This window comes from Schistocerca gregaria, chromosome X (genome assembly GCF_023897955.1).
Source record: "Schistocerca gregaria isolate iqSchGreg1 chromosome X, iqSchGreg1.2, whole genome shotgun sequence".
Classification (NCBI taxonomy): domain Eukaryota; kingdom Metazoa; phylum Arthropoda; class Insecta; order Orthoptera; family Acrididae; genus Schistocerca; species Schistocerca gregaria.
The window spans coordinates 729,155,450-729,173,332 of record NC_064931.1 but is presented as its reverse complement, the minus strand read 5'-3'; the positions used below and the strand labels follow the sequence as shown (position 1 = coordinate 729,173,332).

Below are 17,883 nucleotides of genomic sequence, written 5' to 3'. Positions count from 1 at the left end.
TGTTTCATATTACAATTTTTGAGAAAAACCTGAATCATATACTGACAATTTCAGTTTTGCTACAAAGGGGGATAGCTATGTATAGATATATCCTCACTTAGTTTCTAGACAGTTCACCGCTTCCGGTTTTTATGGGAACCTAGTAAGACACTGATTGCTTACATAAAGAAAGCGATCGTTATGGGGTAACGCCCGATAGGTATGCAACACTCTCTACATACATGTAATGTGGGTACGACCTTAACTGACCAAAGCTACTAGGAAAACTGCCGTAGTCTCCACTTACTTATAGTAATCTACAGTATTTTAAGGTAGTTTTACCATTCTACCTGACACTAAATGGCGGGGGGAAATAGGTTGGCCGAGGTTAGACGTCTTCAAAACTTAGAGTTCGTCTTTGATTCGGATGATGTACTAAATGATGGGTATAAGGTGGTGAGCTCTGAGTGGCTGCCCTGGACAGAGGAGAGAGTGTGACTGGTGGCTGTGCTTTGTTGCAGGGGGCTGCCAGGGGTGCGCTGAGGCGGCGGCGAGCGAGGCGTCGTCGCCGCGGCGGCCGTCGGTGACGCTGATGAAGTGGGCGGTGGGCGGCGGCGGCGGCACCAGGCGCAAGGCGTCCGCGCGCCCTGGCTCAGACCCCGACACGCCCACGCCCACGCCGACGCCCACCGCCAGCCGACAGGTGAGCCAGCCCGTCTCGTGGGCACGCTGTTACATGGCGCTAATTACGACAGTGCAACAGAAATGTAGTAGTACGTACCTAATATCAGGGAGGATCCTCTCCAGACTTCCCTTGTAGCAGGTCGACATCCACAAAATCAACAAGAGAACTAAATGTGCTTTGAGGTGTAAAGTAAATCACGCCACCTCAATGTAATTGTACTTGTAGATGCAGAAATTCGATCACGAAGAGATCTCTCTCATAATATTGCAATACTATCGATTGTATGTGCTGACGATGTGATTGCCCAGGATGGACATCAAACCGATTTTCGACATCATTTGTCAACCCTGAAAATAATTAGACTGCTAGAATGTTCCACCATTTTCAGGATATATACTATAGTCGGTAAGCCACCTTACGATGTGTGGCAGAGGGTGCATCTGCCGTCACTAACGTTTCCTAATTTCCCTGACCCATTCGCAAATCGTTTTCGAAAATAACAGCTGACGGTGACCCTCCGTATGACCTGTAATTCCCATGTTTGTTTGTTTTTTGTCGTAGTCATTTCTCAATATAGGTTTGAGAGAAAGTAATATACGGGTCAGCCAAACTAAAACGAGACACATGAAAAAAAGTAAGTAAACTGTTTATTATATCAAATGGTTCAAATGGCTCTGAGCACTATGGGACTCAACTGCTGTGGTCATTAGTCCCCTAGAACTTAGAACTACTTAAACCTAACTAACCTAAGGACATCACACACATCCATGCCCGAGGCAGGATTCGAAACTGCGACCGTAGCAGTCGCACGGTTCCGGACTGCGCGCCTAGAACCGCGAGACCACCGCGGCCGGCTATTATATCAAAATTAATCGCCTACCTGTTAATACATTTACCTCATTGTGAGACAAGACGGCCAATGACTTGGTGGAAAAATGTTTGCAGTTTCGTTACGGAACCATAACTGTGCCCAGGTGTACACATCTTCGTCCGAAGCAAATCGATGGCGGCGAATGTCGTTCTTCAGCGCTCCAGAAACATGGAAATAGCATGGGGGGAGATCAAGACTGTATGTAGGATGTGTAAGGGCTTAAAAGCGAAACTGCTTAATCTTGGCAACGTGTGGACCCGCCCATGGACGAAGAGGTATGGTAGGATAAATGTATTAACAGTTTTGGCGACTTCTTTTGAAATAATAAACAGTTTACTTAATTTTTCCATCTGTCGACTTTTAATTTGACTGTCCCTTATATGACTCTTCTTGAAATGTACGCCCTCCAAATTTTACGGCGTCTGCCATTCGAGTTTGATGAGCATGTTGGTAGTGTTCTCGAGCACAGTTTTCGAACCCTTGTTGATACGGACTCCTTTTCTTCTAACTTCTATATCTCCGCTACTAATTATACCTGTAAGGTATCTGGCTGATGAGCAATATTCAACAACTGGTCGGACGAGTGTTTGTAAACTATTCCTTTCGGTTATGAGTTACACCTTAGATCACTTTGGTAGTCAACTCCTATCTAGTCAACAGTTGCCATGTTTTCTACTAATTGGTCACCAATAATGCAGTGGAACACTAATAGGCCCTTACGCTTATTTATGCATAGTCCGTTGCGTCTGTTTGCGGTGAGGGTGAACTCCCAGTTCCTGCTCCGAACATTGGTTCTCTACAGGTCTTCCTCCGTTTCGTTATAGTTTCCTAGCAGCGCAACTTTTCTCAGTATTAAGACATCGTCGATAGTCGGCCCTGCGGCGCTTCCAACGTTATGTAACAGATCATTTATACCTATTGTGATTATTAATCTCCCTTATAACACTTTCTTCGCTCCTCCCCACATTAATTTTACTTCTGACGATTTTGCCCTTCTGCAAACGTCGTGTTGCATTCCATCTGCTATAAAGTATTCATTACAGTGAAAAAATTGCTCATATAGAGTACCAGGAAACACTAAAAACAAGTGAGGAATCACCACAAACACAGTGCCTTGGTCACGACACACTCCATGGCCTCACGTTTGCTGTACAGAGCTCACAGCTGGCCTTCGTCTCCTAACAATTGGCACTGCAGAGTGCCCCGTCTCTAATGACAGCGATGTCGATGGGACGTTAAACATTAATCTTCCTTCCGTCGCAGGCCTCCAAACCGAGCTTCCTGTCTCCTATCTTCTAATGAACGACTTCACGAGATCAGGGAACTCCCTTCTTGTTCTGTGACGTTTTCAAGATCACTCTCGTGTGATGTTATCAGAGGTCATATAGTCTATTACCGTGCCCCATGGAGCGTAATGAAGGCTGCACTGTTCTGTCAAATAATAATTCCCTCATTAATTCCGCCGTGATGACATTTGTAGTTAAAGTTGATTCCTCCCGCAATTCTTGTTTGTTTCACTGATCGCAATGATCAAATAACCGTGATCAGCTATTTTCTTGTCAATAACTGACAGTGAGTTTTCGCAGTATAGACGCGATATAGATGGAAGGGCACTGAATATCTGTTTGATAAATGACCTGGTGGATGACATCGGAAGTTCACTGAGGCTTTTTGCAGATGATGCTGTGGTGTATCGAGAAGTTGCAACCGTGGAAAATTGTACTGAAATGCAGGAGGATCTGCAGCGAATTGACGTATGGTGCACGGAATGGCAATTGAATATCAATGTAGACAAGTGTAATGTGATGCGATTTAGCTACAAAATAGGAAGTCAGCAACTGGAAGCAGTTAATTCCATAAATTATCTGGGAGTACGCATTAGGAGTGATTTAAAATGGAATGATCATATAAAGTTGATCGTCGGTAAAGCAGATGCCAGACTGAGATTCATTGGAAGAATCCTAAGGAAATGCAATCCGACAACAAAGGAAGTAGCTTACAGTACGCTTGTTCGCCCACTGCTTGAATACTGCTCAGCAGTGTGGGATCCGCACCAGATAGGGTTGATAGAAGAGATAGAGAAGATCCAACGGAGAGCAGCGCGCTTCGTTACAGGATCATTTAGTAATCGCGAAAGCGTTACGGAGATGATAGATAAACTCCAGTGGAAGACTCTGCAGGAGAGACGCTCAGTAGCTCTGTACGGGCTTTTGTTAAAGTTTCGAGAACATACCTTCACCGAAGAGTCAAGCAGTATATTGCTCCCTCCTACGTATATCTCGCGAAGAGACCATGAGGATAAAATCAGAGAGATTAGAGCCCACACAGAAACATACCGACAATCCGTCTTTCCACGTACAATACGAGACTGGAATAGAAGGGAGAACCGATAGAGGTACTCAGGGTACCCTCCGCCACACACCGTCAGGTGGCTTGCGGAGTGCGGAGTATGGATGTAGATGTAGATGTAGATATCGAATAACAATGTCACCCCCCCCCCCATCTGGTACCCACTACAAATCTTTCCACAGTTTTGTGTGTTAACTATGGAAATGAACATACGACCTGTGTATAAGCATTCATCTGCATCTGTATTTACAGTCTGAGGATGGAAGTGCACCACACAGGGTGCTTCCGATTCTGCCAAATATTGGGGTATATTCCCTTTCCATTGGCGTATAGAGTTCGGGACGATTGACCAGTTAAATGCCTCATATGTCCACTGTTGTCTTGCAGCCCCTACGGGAGTGATAGGAAGCTATAGCTCTCCCTACTTTTCTCATTCTCATTCTTAAAAGTTTGTAAGTAGGTTTTCGTGGTATAATTTACGTCTGTCTTCAAGCGTCAGGCATATCACGACTTTCAGAATTTTCGTGACGCTTTCCTGTGACTCATACAAACTTTTCACAATTTTTGCTGCCCTTCTTTGTATACCATCAATACCCCAAGTTAGTCTGCTTCGTGTGGGCACCACACACATGAGCAATATTCTAGGACGCGCCTCACACGTGTTTTTAAACTATTTTCCTAGTAGTCTGACTAACTACATTCATCAAAATACTCACTTGAGCTCATTACGAGTTCTATTTAGATACTGTGCTCTGATAACCAACTAGCCTCTAAGAGATTCGCATAACATTTGTGAGTTGTGGGCAGAAACTAATCGTTAGGGTTACGAGGGAAGCCGGCATCAAAAGCTGTTAGTTGAGCTCTTATTCCATAAATAAGATAGTTAACGTAATTTGCTATGCTGCGAGCGTGCTCACAGAGTGCCCATAAATTACGGTACTGAACAGTTATTGCGGTGAGCAGCGCTCGTTCATTAACACGTCGAGCTGTGGCCGGCTGCAGTACCAACGACCCCATATTCATTGTGGCATTTTGTGCTTGTAACCTACGAACTATATACGGCGTTTGCCCCAGTACACATTCAACAAAGCGCTCGATAGGCTCCGAGAAAAGAAATGCATGGTTTATGTAAATGTTTTGCAACAGCGTAATGCTTTGGAAACATGGATCATCAATAAACAGAAGTTGCTATAAGACAAATGTCACTCGTCAAACGAAAAGTTACTTGAACAACTGAACATCTCACTTTCGACGTTATATTCTTTTCAAATTTATCTACATAAATCTCATGTGATATTTTCACAAACGTTTTATATCTTATACTTAACTTCTCTGCGGTCAAAGGTACCTAATGTGAAAACAAATTATCTTACTCATATAGGTGCAATGGAATTTATAAGGTAAATCACATGAACGGCTACAATTGGATGAAAGTTTCTGAGACTGGGAGTTCATCACCGGCAGCCAGTGTCTCTGGTAAAAATTAAGTCAAATGCGATCACACTAAGCGAAGAAGTGGAGGTCTGCAGAGGGGCAAAGCTACCAGACAGAAAACGGAGGCTTGTTGCAGCTGATCACCTTAGGGAGAATTTGTGTATTTGGCAGATATATTCGATAGGACCCGTCAAAAATGACAGACTTAATCAGATTAGAAAAAAAAACACGGAAAATTAAATCTGCGTGACTGGATGATAAGTTGAACCACACTTATCCAGAATGTGAGTGAAGTGTCATAACGACGGCTCTATACAGGGTGATTTTTTCCAGCGTGTACAACCTCTAGAGATTGATCGATGAGACTATACGGAACAAAAAAGAACTGATGAACTTACATCCTGAAATGCGTGGTTACCATGCTAGAGACCATTTATTTAGTTATATATTGTTACAGAAACTGAGGTCTAATTCGTACTTACCATGCAGCCGCAGTTACAGTACGCATGCTTCCTCCTAAAGGGTGGTTCTGTTCCTCATACGTCATTCCCTAGCGCTCTCTCCTGCCGTAGCAATTGGTAATGTTGTGTCCGATTCTCTTCTCTTGCTGACTCACCTTGTAGTGGATGTGATACAGTGTTGTACACAATGGTTCCGTATTCAAATCGACAGCTTCCCGACGTGGTGTTTACTTACGAAAAGGCAAATTGCAACGGGCGGCGGGCAGCAAGGTTGTATCAGGAGACAATAGCCACAGCATTCAATGTTTTAACAGTGTTTCGCCGTTTGTCTGATGGTTCAAATGGCTCTGAGCACCATGGGACTTAACATCTAAGGTCATCAGACCCCTAGACTTAGAACCACTTAAACCTAACTCACCTAAGGACATCACACACATCCATGCCCGAAGCAGGATTCGAACCTGCGACCGTAGCAGCAGCGCGGTTCCGGACTGAAGCGCCTAGAACCGCTCGGCCACACTGGCCGGCGCCGTTTGTCTGAGACAGGGTCGTTTCAGAAAGTGGGAAATCATGAAAGACGTATCAGAAATGTTCGGACACCAGACTTGGAGGAAAATGTGATTTAACACTGTGGAAGGCGACCGCCAGGCAGTTGGCCCGCCAGTACAGGATAAGACAGACGACCGTGTGGAACATTCTGCATGACAATATTGTTACTACCCTTATCACTTACAGGGTGTTCAGGGCTTACTAGCGACAGATTTTCCACATCGAGAGCAGTTTTGCCACTGGTTTTGTAGGGAAGCAGCCTACTCATGCCTTATAAAATTCACATCAGTCTTTCCATTGTGCGCCAGCCAGTCCGCTGTAACTAGCTCTGACGTCATAAATGTTGCGCAATACTTTAAAAATCAAGTAAATAACCTGAAACGTTTCTGGCATGTCAGGAGTAATACTAAATCAATATGCGTTGAATATCAGTTCAATAACGTAAACCATTTTCGAAATTTGGGCTTTTTCTGTAAAAATTATTGGCACAACAGAAAAGAGCTAGAAACTTAAAAATTTATATTTAGATTCCTTTTGCATAATAATTTAGTAGAAACAGTATTCTTGATCTCACAAATTAAAATTTTAGTTGAAATTCATGATTTTCTGGTTTTAGTCTTAGAAATTAAGGAAGCAAGATAGATTAAGTAGGCGAATAAATAAAGCTAGGATATTTAAATTTAAGTAGAAGGGAGATCCGCTATAATCATAGAAATGTGAGAAGTTTCAACAGAATAACTATAAAACTATAGCTATAGCGTATCTCCAAAGAGCAAGTTCAGAGCTCGTCTACTGCGTGTAGTGTAATTAAATTAATTCTCTCGCCCAAAATATTTGACTTAGCCCCGTCAGACTTTTATTATGATTACTTACTTGTGTGCTGATTGCACAATTAAATTGAAAGCTTCACCAGCCATCAGCAAAGGAAGCAATGATTTATTCGATAACTTAAAGTGGAGCATTACTAGCCCAGCAGCTAGAGCAGATTTCATCAGGCGTTCCCTTAGCCGTCCGCACCGCGGCTTTATATATAAGAACGCTGCGCGAGAGAGAAAGGCCCCAGTTCTCTCCAGATGCTGATTAGCGCACCAACTGTGCCGGGAGTCGCGTCGCGCCGGTATCGTTGATATAAACAGCCTCGGATGCGGTAACAAGTTACTCGGGATACGCATAACCATGAAATCGTTTTCGAGTGAAGTGTTAATTTTGGGATGACGTTAATGATCTATCTTTAGCTTGCGTATGTCGTATTTTCACGTGCCGGCGCAGGACAGACATTCTACCATTATTTGCGTGGCATTTGATGAACATTATCATCAAATTATGGCGAGCATTCACTTAAACATTTCATTTGAACAGTTATAGTTGCATCAGCGCATTAGCCTCTGAACAGCTCTGGTAGTTGGATTGTGTGGATTCTTTTTGATCTGTGACTTTCAGAATATAGTGAACATTTTAGAGAGAATGGTTTTTGATTATGAATCCCAGACAATCTCCTAATTCCTCAGAGCTATGAGCTGTAGCTATAAATGTATTTCTCAGATGAAGTGAGCACTAGGAATTCTAATTACAGGCTTCACGTTTTGCTAATCACTTTCTGGTTGCCAACATTGTAGTTAGAGAGCCAGTGTTGAGAACGACAAACAGCATAAATACAAAACATTTGTTCTATTATTCCACTCGCCGCCCCACAGTTTCTTCACCAGTCACCCACGATTATGGGATTTGTATCATCGATCCCTATTCACATATGATGCCACCATTGCACACAGTGGTATCTTCAGCTTTCAGAACTGTCATCTGTGGTATAGTATGCAGAACCCTCATGGTATGGTGACAGCGAATCATCAGCATCGGTGCAGCCGGAATGTATGGAACGGGATAATTGGCCACCATATTTTGGGGCCAGTCTGCCTTCCACGTCGCCTAACAGGCCGGAACTATCGGCGTTTCTTGCGGGTGGCTTTGCCTCCCCTGCTGGAAGAAGTGCCATTGATGATTCGAAGGGTTATGTGGCTGCTACATGATGGTGCTCCAGCCCACTTTGCCGTTAATGTCCGGACGCATCTCAATCGTGTCTTCCCTGGTCGATGTATCAGACGAGAGGGTCCAGTTGCGCGGCCTGCTCTTTCACCTGATCATCACCCGTGCAATTTCTGGTTATAGGGTCATCTCAAAAGTATCATGTATCCAGGGCCCATTCCAGATGTGGAGACACTGGAGCAGCATATTTATGCTCCCTTAGTCACTGTTCGGAAGCAGCCTGACCGATGTGAACGTGTGAGACAGAACATGCTACGGCACGTACACGCATGCATTAAGGGACATGGAAACTATTTTCAACACATACTGCAACTGTGGCTGCATTGTACAACGCATATTAGACCGCAGTCTCTGTAACAATATATGACTGAATAAAAAAAGCAGGTGTTGACAGATGTGAAAATTACCGAACTATCAGTTTAATAAGTCCAGCTGCAAAATACTAACGCGAGTTCTTTACAGACGAATAGAAAAACTGGTAGAAGACCACCTCGGAGAAGATCAGTTTGTATTCCATAGAAATGTTGGAACACGTGAGGCAATACTGACCTTACGACTTATCTTAGAAGAAAGATTAAGGAAAGGCAAACCTACGTTTCTAGCATTTGTAGACTTAGAGAAAGCTTTTGACAATGTTGACTGGAATACTCTCTTTCAAATTCTGTAGGTGGCAGGGGTAAAATACAGGGAGCGAAAGGCTATTTACAATTTGTACAGAAACCAGATGGCAGTTATAAGAGTCGAGGGACATGGAAGGGAAGCAGTGGTTGGGAAGGGAGTGAGACAGGGTTGTAGCCTCTCCCCGATACTATTCAATCTGTATTTTGAGCAAGCAGCAAAATAAACAAAAGAAAAGTTCGAAGTAGGTATTAAAATCCATGGAGAAGAAATAAAATCTTTGAGGTTCACCGCCGGCCGCGGTGGTCAAGCGGTTCGAGGCACTGCACTTCAGTCCGGAACCACGCGACTGCTACGGTCGCAGGTTCGAATACTGCCTCGGGAATGGATGTGTGTGATGTCCTTAGGTTAGTTAGGTTTAAGTAGTTCTAAGGGACTGATGACCACAGATGTTAAGTCCCATAGTGCTCAGAGCCATTTGAACCATCAGACAAACGGCGAAACACTGTTTGAGGTTCGCCGATGACATTGTAATTCTGTCAGAGACAGCAAAGGACTTGGAAGAGCAGTTCAACGGAATGGACAGTGTCTTGAAAGGAGGGTATAAGATGAACATCAACAAAAGCAAAACGAGGATAATGGAATGTAGTCGAATTAAGTCGGGTGATGCTGAGGGAATTAGATTAAGAAATTAGACACTTAAAGTAATAAAGGAGTTTTGCTATTTGGGGAGCAAAATAACTGATGATGGTCGAAGTAGAGAGGATATAAAATGTAGACTGGCAATGGCAAGGAAAGCGTTTCTGAAGAAGAGAAATTTGTTAATATAGAGTATTGATTTAAGTGTGAGGAAGTCGTTTCTGAAAGTATTTGTATGGAGTGTAGCCATGTATGGAAGTGAAACATGGACGATAAATAGTTTAGACAAGAAGAGAATAGAAGCTTTTGAAATGTGGTGCTACAGAAGAATGCTGAAGATAACTTGGGTAGATCACATAACTAATGAGGAGGTATTAAATAGAACTGGGGAGAAGAGGAGTTTGTGGCACAACTTGACTAGAAGAAGGAATCGGTTGGCAGGACATGTTCTGAGGCGTCAAGGGATCACCAATTTAGTTCTGGAGGGCAGCGTGGAGGGTAAAATTCGTAGAGGGAGACCAAGAGATGAATAAACTAAGCAGATTCAGAAGGATGTAGGTTGCAGTAGGCACTGGGAAATGAAGAAGCTTGCACAGGATAGAGGAGCATGGCGAGGTGCATCAAACCAGTCTCAGGACTGAAGACCACAACAACAAATGGTCTCTGGCATGGAAACCATACATTTCTGGTCATAAGTTCATTAGGTCTTTTTTGTTCCGTTCCTCTCCACGATGAGTCCCTAGAGCTCGTACATGGTGGAAAATATCACCCTTTATACCTCTGTTCAGACGGTGGAAGCGGAAGTGGAAGAATACCCGTCACTGGGTCTTGAGAAAGACATTATATCAACTCGATTTCCAGAGATCTGGAGAAGTGCAACATTGGAAGAGGAATATGAACGTTGTGAAAATTCCAGCGTTTCTGCCAGTCGTGGAACTGGTAGGGAGCTTAAGATCGTTGCGGTAGCAAGAACCTCATCCAGAGTACTTATAAATCCTAGGGTCGCGTCGTGGAACCTGATGATGGTGCTGGAAACCCTATAGAACTGTTGCAAACGAAGCCATATTCTGCGACCGCTAGATATACTTCATCTACACCTACATTTAGAAACATACCCCGCAAGCCGCCGTACGCTGGTGGCAGAGGGTACTCGTATCTTGTTTCACTACTAATCATTTCTTTTTCTGTTCCGCTAGCAAAAAGAGAGAGAGAAAACGACTGTCTGTATGCCTCCCTACGAGCTCTTATTTCTCAACCTTATCTTCATACAACCTACACAGAGTGTACGCTCGCGGCAGAAAAGTCGCTCTGCAGTCAGCCTCAAATGCCAAGTCTCTAAATTTTCTCAACAGTGTTCATCAAAAGGAATACCGCCTTCCCGCTAGGGATACCCATTTGAATTCCCAATGCATCTCCGTAATACTTGCGTGTAGTGAACCTACCAGTAACAAATCTTGCAACTCGCCTCTGAATTGCTTCGATGTCTTCCTACAGGTCGTACTGGAGTCCTATATGTGGTCTTCTTTACAGATTAAACGCACTTCCATAAAATTCTCTGGAGTCGACCATTCGCCATCGCCAGTACAATCCTTACATAATCGTTCCATTCAATATCGCTTTGCAGCGTTACGCTCAGGAATTTAAACGACGTTATTGTATCAACCAGCACATTACTGATGCTGCATTTGAACACTTCAGGTTTGTATTTAATACTCATCTGTATTAACTTACGTTTTTCTACATTTAGAGCAAGCTGCCATTCATAACACCAAAGAGGCAATCTGTTTAAGTCATCTTGTATGCTCCTACAGTCTCTCAAAGACGACACCTTCCCCTACACACTGGTATCATCAGAAAACAGCCGCAGTTTGCTTCTCACCCTGTCCGCCAGACCATCTATGCGTATAGAAAATAACAGCGGTCCTATCACACTTCCCTGGGGCACTCCAGACGATACGCTTGTTTCTGATGAACGCCCACTGTCGAAGGGAACTTACTGGGTTCTGTTACTTACGAAGTCTTCGAGTCACTCACATATCTGGCAACTTATTCTGTACGCTCATAACCTCGTTGACAGTCTGCAGTGGGACACGAGATCAAATGCTTTTCGGAAATTAAGAAATATGTAATCTTCCTGTTGCCCTTCTTCCATAGTTCGTAGGATATCACGTGAGAAAAGGGCAAACTGAATTCCGCACGAGCGATACTCGGCCGGAGTGGCCAAGCGGTTCTAGGCGCTTCAGTCTGGAACCGTGAGACCGCTATGGTCGCAGGTTCGAATCCTGCCTCGGGCATGGATGTGTGTGATGTCCTTAGGTTAGTTAGGTTTAAGTAGTTCTAAGTTCTAAGGGACTGATGACTCAGATGTTAAGTCCCATATTGCTCAGAGCCATTTGAACCATTTTGAACGAGCGATGCTTTCGTGGAGAGAAGGTTTTCCATCTCAAGAAAATTTATTATATTCTAACTGAGAAATGTGTTCAAGAATTCAGCAGGAAACAAATGTTATGGATAGTGGTCAGTAATATTTGAGAATACGTACTTTTATCCTTCTTATTTACAGGAGTCACCTGCTCTTTTTTCCAGTCGCTCGGTATTTGCGCGACGTAAGGCAGATGTATAACACAGTCCGTGTCTGGAGCCTATGCTGCATCCGAATCATAGGCAACTCATTGCTCATCTATGTAGGCTGTTTACCGTATCTTCTGGAGGACGCAGCACAAGCTATGCACATTTAAAGAGAACTGACATTCGTAACCTCATACGTTTTGTATATTACACGGTCCAGTCATGTCAATGTGACAACCTGTCAAAAGCCTGAATAACCACCTTTTGCAGCCCAGATCGCTGCGAGACGTACAGAAGATGAGTCCGTGATGTTTTGGAAGGTACCGAGAGGTATGTGAAGCCACTGGGACTCCAGTGTCGCCGCCCGCTGCACTAGTTTGAGGGTTGAAGATCCATAGCGCGGATAGGTCGATCGAGCTGGTCACATACATTCTCCATAGGGTTTAGAGCCTGGGAGTTTGGTTGTCACGAGAGCACGGTAATCTCAGCCTGATGCTCATCTAACCTCGCTGTCCGCCCCGATAGCTGAGTGGTCAGCGTGACGGATTGCCGTCCTGCGGGTCCGGGTTCGATTCCCTGCTGGGTCGGGGATTTGCTCCTCTCTGGGACTGAATGTTGTGCTGTCATCATTTCATCCCTATCCGGCGCGCAGGCCACCCAACGTGCCTTCGAATGTAATAAAACCTACACCAAGGCGGCCGGATCTGCCCCACATGGGGTCTCCCGGCCAATGATGTCAAACGCACATTTCCATTTCTATCGAACCACGCACGTACACTGGAAGCTGTGTGCGTTGAATTGTCCTGCTGGTAGGCGCCATTGTACCGAGTAAAAACAAACTGCATGTAGGATAAGGTCCCAGGGGTGGATGCACACTTGTGTTTATCTATTGGGCCTTCCCGATTTATGAGGTCACCCAGGGTGTGCCATGAAAACATTCTCCAGACCATAACGCCCCATTCCTCCGGCCTGGACCCTTCTGACGATTTTGCTGGGTGTTTGCTGTTAGACCTTTCATGCTGTACACGCCAACAGCCATCTGTCCGATGGATCCGAAAACGTGATTCATCAGCAATGGCCACCTATCGCCACTCAGTGAATTTCCAGTTGCGGTATTGGTGTGCTAATTCCAGCCTTCGTCGCCGATGAACGGCAATCACCACGGGTGCATTAAACAGTCGCCTGAAGCGGAGGACCATATGCAGAAACGTTCGCTGAACGGTCGCTGAGGAGACACTGTTGCTAGCCCCTTGGTTCATCTGGGCCGTCAGCTGCTCAACAGCTGCAAGTCTATTCGCCGTGCAGATCTGCGCAGCCGCCATGCACCCACATCATCTATGACCCATGGCTCACCACAGTTGCCTCTTCTCCGGCTTTGGATGGCGTCATTTTGACATGCACGATGTACTTTAACCACGGCAGATCGCAAACAGTTTAACTTAGCTGTTTCGGAAATGCTTCCACCCTTGGCCTATCAGCCAATGACCACGCCCTTGCCGGCCGGGGTGGGCGAGCGAATCTAGGCGCTACAGTCTGGAACCACGCGACCGCTACGGTCGCAGGTTCGAATCCTGCTTCGGGCATGGATGTGTGTGATGTCCTAAGGTTAGTTAGGTTTAAGTAGTTCTAAGATATAGGGGACTGATGACCTCAGAAGTTAAGTCCCACAGTGCTCAGAGCCATTTGAACCATGCCCTTTTTTTCGTCAGATACACCCCTCCGTTTCCGCATTACAATTACGACTACGCTGTTTCCAGCGTCTCCCCGATACGCTGTGTTTACCCTCCACTGCTAGTGTCGCTATCAACTGGCTGAGGTTGGTTATTGCACGTCGAAAATAGACCGTGGCCACATTAATGTGACTGGAAAGTGTATTTCTGATATATTGCAAGTAAAAAGGCTCAAAAGGAGTTTCATACCAATTGCGTTTCTTGAGTGGATAGTGATTCTTAGAGAAACCTTCCTTTCCTGCATTAATTCCATAATATGTTCGAAAATTCTGCAACACACAGACGAAATTGGTATGTAATTTTGTGTCTCCGCTGTTTTATCCTTCTTAGAAACAGAACTGTCCTGCTCACTTTCTCGTCACACGTAAATTTTCGCTGTGCGGTTATTCTCGATTATTCTGAGCTAGGAAAGAAGACAATATGTAGCGCCATCTGTGCAAGATAAGACAGAAATTCCGACAGCTCCTGAAACATTGTCCGTTTCGAGCTGTGTAAACTACCATTCTAAATCATCATCTTCCAACAACGGCCTGCAGTGCAGCACGTAATTATTGTTGAACTATCACCGTACTGCACACACCCAGAGCGTACAAACTTGGAGATAAATTGCTGCTGTCAATAAATAGAGGTCGATCTCAACCAGTTTCCGAGTGAATGTTGCGAAGGGACCTGCATGAAGTGGGCATGTGGACTCGAATACATTAAGCCTACATCAAACAGCGTAATGTCGGAGTACGTCTAAGAATGAATACGAAACCAGGATTGTAGCTAATCTACTACGAACTATATAGTGAACACACTGTCATAAACAAGATAGGCACAAAGCTTACACTCACTATAGTGGTATAGGTTTGTATGCCAAATACACATATCAAAAGAAGTTTGCATCACCTCGGTTCCTGGAGTTCCGGAACCTGTACAGAAAATTGGAACAGAGTTCAAAATAAACATCATTTCGACCCTTTCTATCGCTCATGGAAACCACACATTGCATGTTGTACCACCATACAGCGAGATCTTCAGAGGTTGTGGTCCAGATTTCTGTACACACCGATACCTCTAATACCCAATAGCACGTACACTTGCATTGATTCGTCGTGGCATACTATCGACAAGTTTATCAAGGAATCGTTGGTCCAGATTGTCCCACTCCTCAACGGCGGTTCGGCGTAGACGCTCAGAGTGGTTGATGGGTTACGTCGTCCGTAACTGCTCTTTTCAATCTATGCCAGGCATGTTCTATAGGGTTCATGTCTGGAGAACATGCTGGCCACTCTAGTCGAGCGATGTCGTTATCCTGAAGGAAGTCATTCATGAGATGTGCACGATGGGGGTGCGAATTGTCGTCCATGAAGACGGATCCGTCGCCAATATGCTGCCGATATGGTTGCACTATCGCTCGGAGGGAGGCATTCACGTATCGTACTGCCGTTAGGCGCCTACCATGACCACCAGCGCGGTACATCGGCCCCACGCAATACCACCCCGCAATAGCACCGAACCTTCACCTTGCTGCACTCGCTGGACAGTGTTCAGCCTGACCGGGTTGCCTCCAAACGCGTCTCCGACGATTGTCTGGTTGAAGACATATCCGACACTCATCGGTGAAGAGAACGTGATGCCAATCCTGAGCAGTCCATTCGGCATGTTCTTGGGCCCATCTGTACCGCGCTGCATGCTATCGTGGTCGCGAAGATGGACGTCGCCATGGACGTCTGCAGTGAAGTTGCGCATCATGCAGCCTATTGCGCACAGTCTGAGTCGTAACACGACGTCCTGTGGCTGCACGAAAAGCCTTATTCAACATGGTAGCTTTGGTGCCAGGGTTTCTCCGAGCCATAATAGGTAGGTAGCGGTCATCCACTGCAGTAGTAGCCCTTGCGTGGCTTCAGCGAGCCATGTTATAGACAGTTCCTGTCTCTTCCATGTCCGAACAACATCGATTTGGTTCACTCCGAGACGCCTGGACACTTTCCTTTTTGAGAGCCCTTCCTCGCACAAAGTAACAATGCGGACGCGATCGAACCGCGGTATTGACTGTCTAGGCATGGTTGAACTACAGACAACACGAGCTGTGTACCTCCTTCTTGGTGGAATGACTGTAACTGTTCTGCTGTCGGACCCCCTCTGTCTAATAGGCGCTGCTCATGCATGGTTGTTTACATCTTTGGGAGGATTTAGTAACATCTCTGAACTGTCCAAGGGACTGTGTCTGTGAAACAAAATCCAAAGTCAACGTCAATCTCCAGGAGTTTTGGGAACTGTGGTGATACAAATTTTTTTATGATGTAGTTCCACAGATGATGAAGAGATTGAAAGAATATATGATGAAATGAAATAAATTATTGAGGTAGTTAAGGGAGATAAAAATTTGATTGTGATTGCGAAATGGAATTTGATAGAAAGAAAAGGAAGAGAAGAAAAATAGTAGAAGAGCACTGACCGTGAGACAGGGATGAAGGGGCCGCCCCAATAGAATTTTGTACAGTGCAAAATTTAGTCTTCGCTGATACTTGGTTTGAGAAACATGTGAGAAGAATTTACACGTAGAAGAGACCTTGAAACACTGGAAGGTTCCAGATTGATTATATAATGGTAGGACAGAGATTTCGGAACCAGGTTTTGAACTGCATGCCATTTCCAGGGAGAACAGCGATCTCTGACCATAATTTAGTGCTTACGAACTGAAGATTAAAACTGAAGAAATTGCAAAGAGGTAGGAAATCAAGTAGACAGGACGTGAATAAATTGAAAGACTGAGATGTGGAGAATTTCAAAGGGAGCATTAGGTAATGATTCACTGTAACAGGAGACGAATGGGTAGCTTTGAGAAATAAAATAGTGAAGGCGGCAGAGTATCAAACAGGTAAAAAAGACAAGACCTAGTAGAAAATCTTAGACAACAAAGAAGATACTGAATTTAACTGACGAAAGGAGAAGATATAAAAAATGCAGAAAATTAAGCAGGCGAAAGGCAGTACAGACGTATAAAAAGTAGGACTGACAGGAAGTGCAAAACTGATAAGAGGGAATTATAGGGAAGACGTAATTGAAAAGGGAGTGTTACAGGGTTATACACTATCCTCAACGTTATTTTATCTGTAGACTGAGCAAGCAGTAGCCTGAAGGAAATTAACGTTCAAGAAGAAGAAATAAACCTTGAACGTTTCCTGAAGACTGTAAACTTTCAGAGGCAGCAAAGGGCTTAGAATATTGGCTGAACGGAATGGATTGTGTCTCAAAAAGAATTTGCAAAATGGACATCAACCAGATAATGGAAAGTAGTCGAGTTAAATCAGGTGTCGCCGAGAGGATTAGATTAACATATGACACAATAAAAGTAGTAGATGAGTTTTGCTATTTGGGCAGCTAAATAACTAATATCGACCGAGGAAGAGTGGATATAAAATGCAGACTGGCTATACCAAGAAAAGCGTTTCTGAGAAAGAGGAATTTGTTAAGATCTAATATAAATTAAAGTGTTGAAAAGTTTTTTCTGAAGATATTTGTGCGAAGTGTAACCTATACGGAAGGGAAACATTGGCCATAAACATTTCAGACAAAAAGAGAATAAAATCCTTTGAAATGTGGTGCTACGTAAGACAGCTGAAGATTAGATAGGTAGATCGAATAACTAATGAGGAGATACTAAATAGAATCGGGGAAAAAAGAAATTTATGTTATAACTTGACTATAAGAAGGGATTGGTTGTCAGGGTACTTATTGGGACTCAAAAAATTGTCAATTTAGTAATTTCAGGAAGTTTGCGGAGTAAAACTTGTAACGGGAAACCAAGAGATGGATACAATAAACAGGTTCAAATGGGTGTAAGGTGCATTAGTTATTGCGACATGACGAAGCTTGCACGGAACAGAGTATCGCGCAGAACACCATCAAACCAGTCTACGCACTGAAGACAAGAACAGCTACAACAACAGGCCGGAAGTGTTTCTGTGA

The 17,883-nt window shown here is 44.3% G+C and overlaps 1 protein-coding gene across 3 annotated transcripts in view; it reads left to right on the top strand.

Moving 5' to 3' along the window:
* LOC126298763 (uncharacterized) overlaps nucleotides 1-17,883 on the top strand; it is a 367,391-nt gene that overhangs the window by 142,591 nt on the left and 206,917 nt on the right. For all 3 annotated transcript variants that reach the window (XM_049990213.1, XM_049990215.1, XM_049990214.1), the window contains exon 2: nucleotides 501-682. In XM_049990213.1, coding sequence (XP_049846170.1) covers nucleotides 501-682 — 182 coding nt within the window. The remainder of the gene's footprint in view (nucleotides 1-500; nucleotides 683-17,883) is intronic.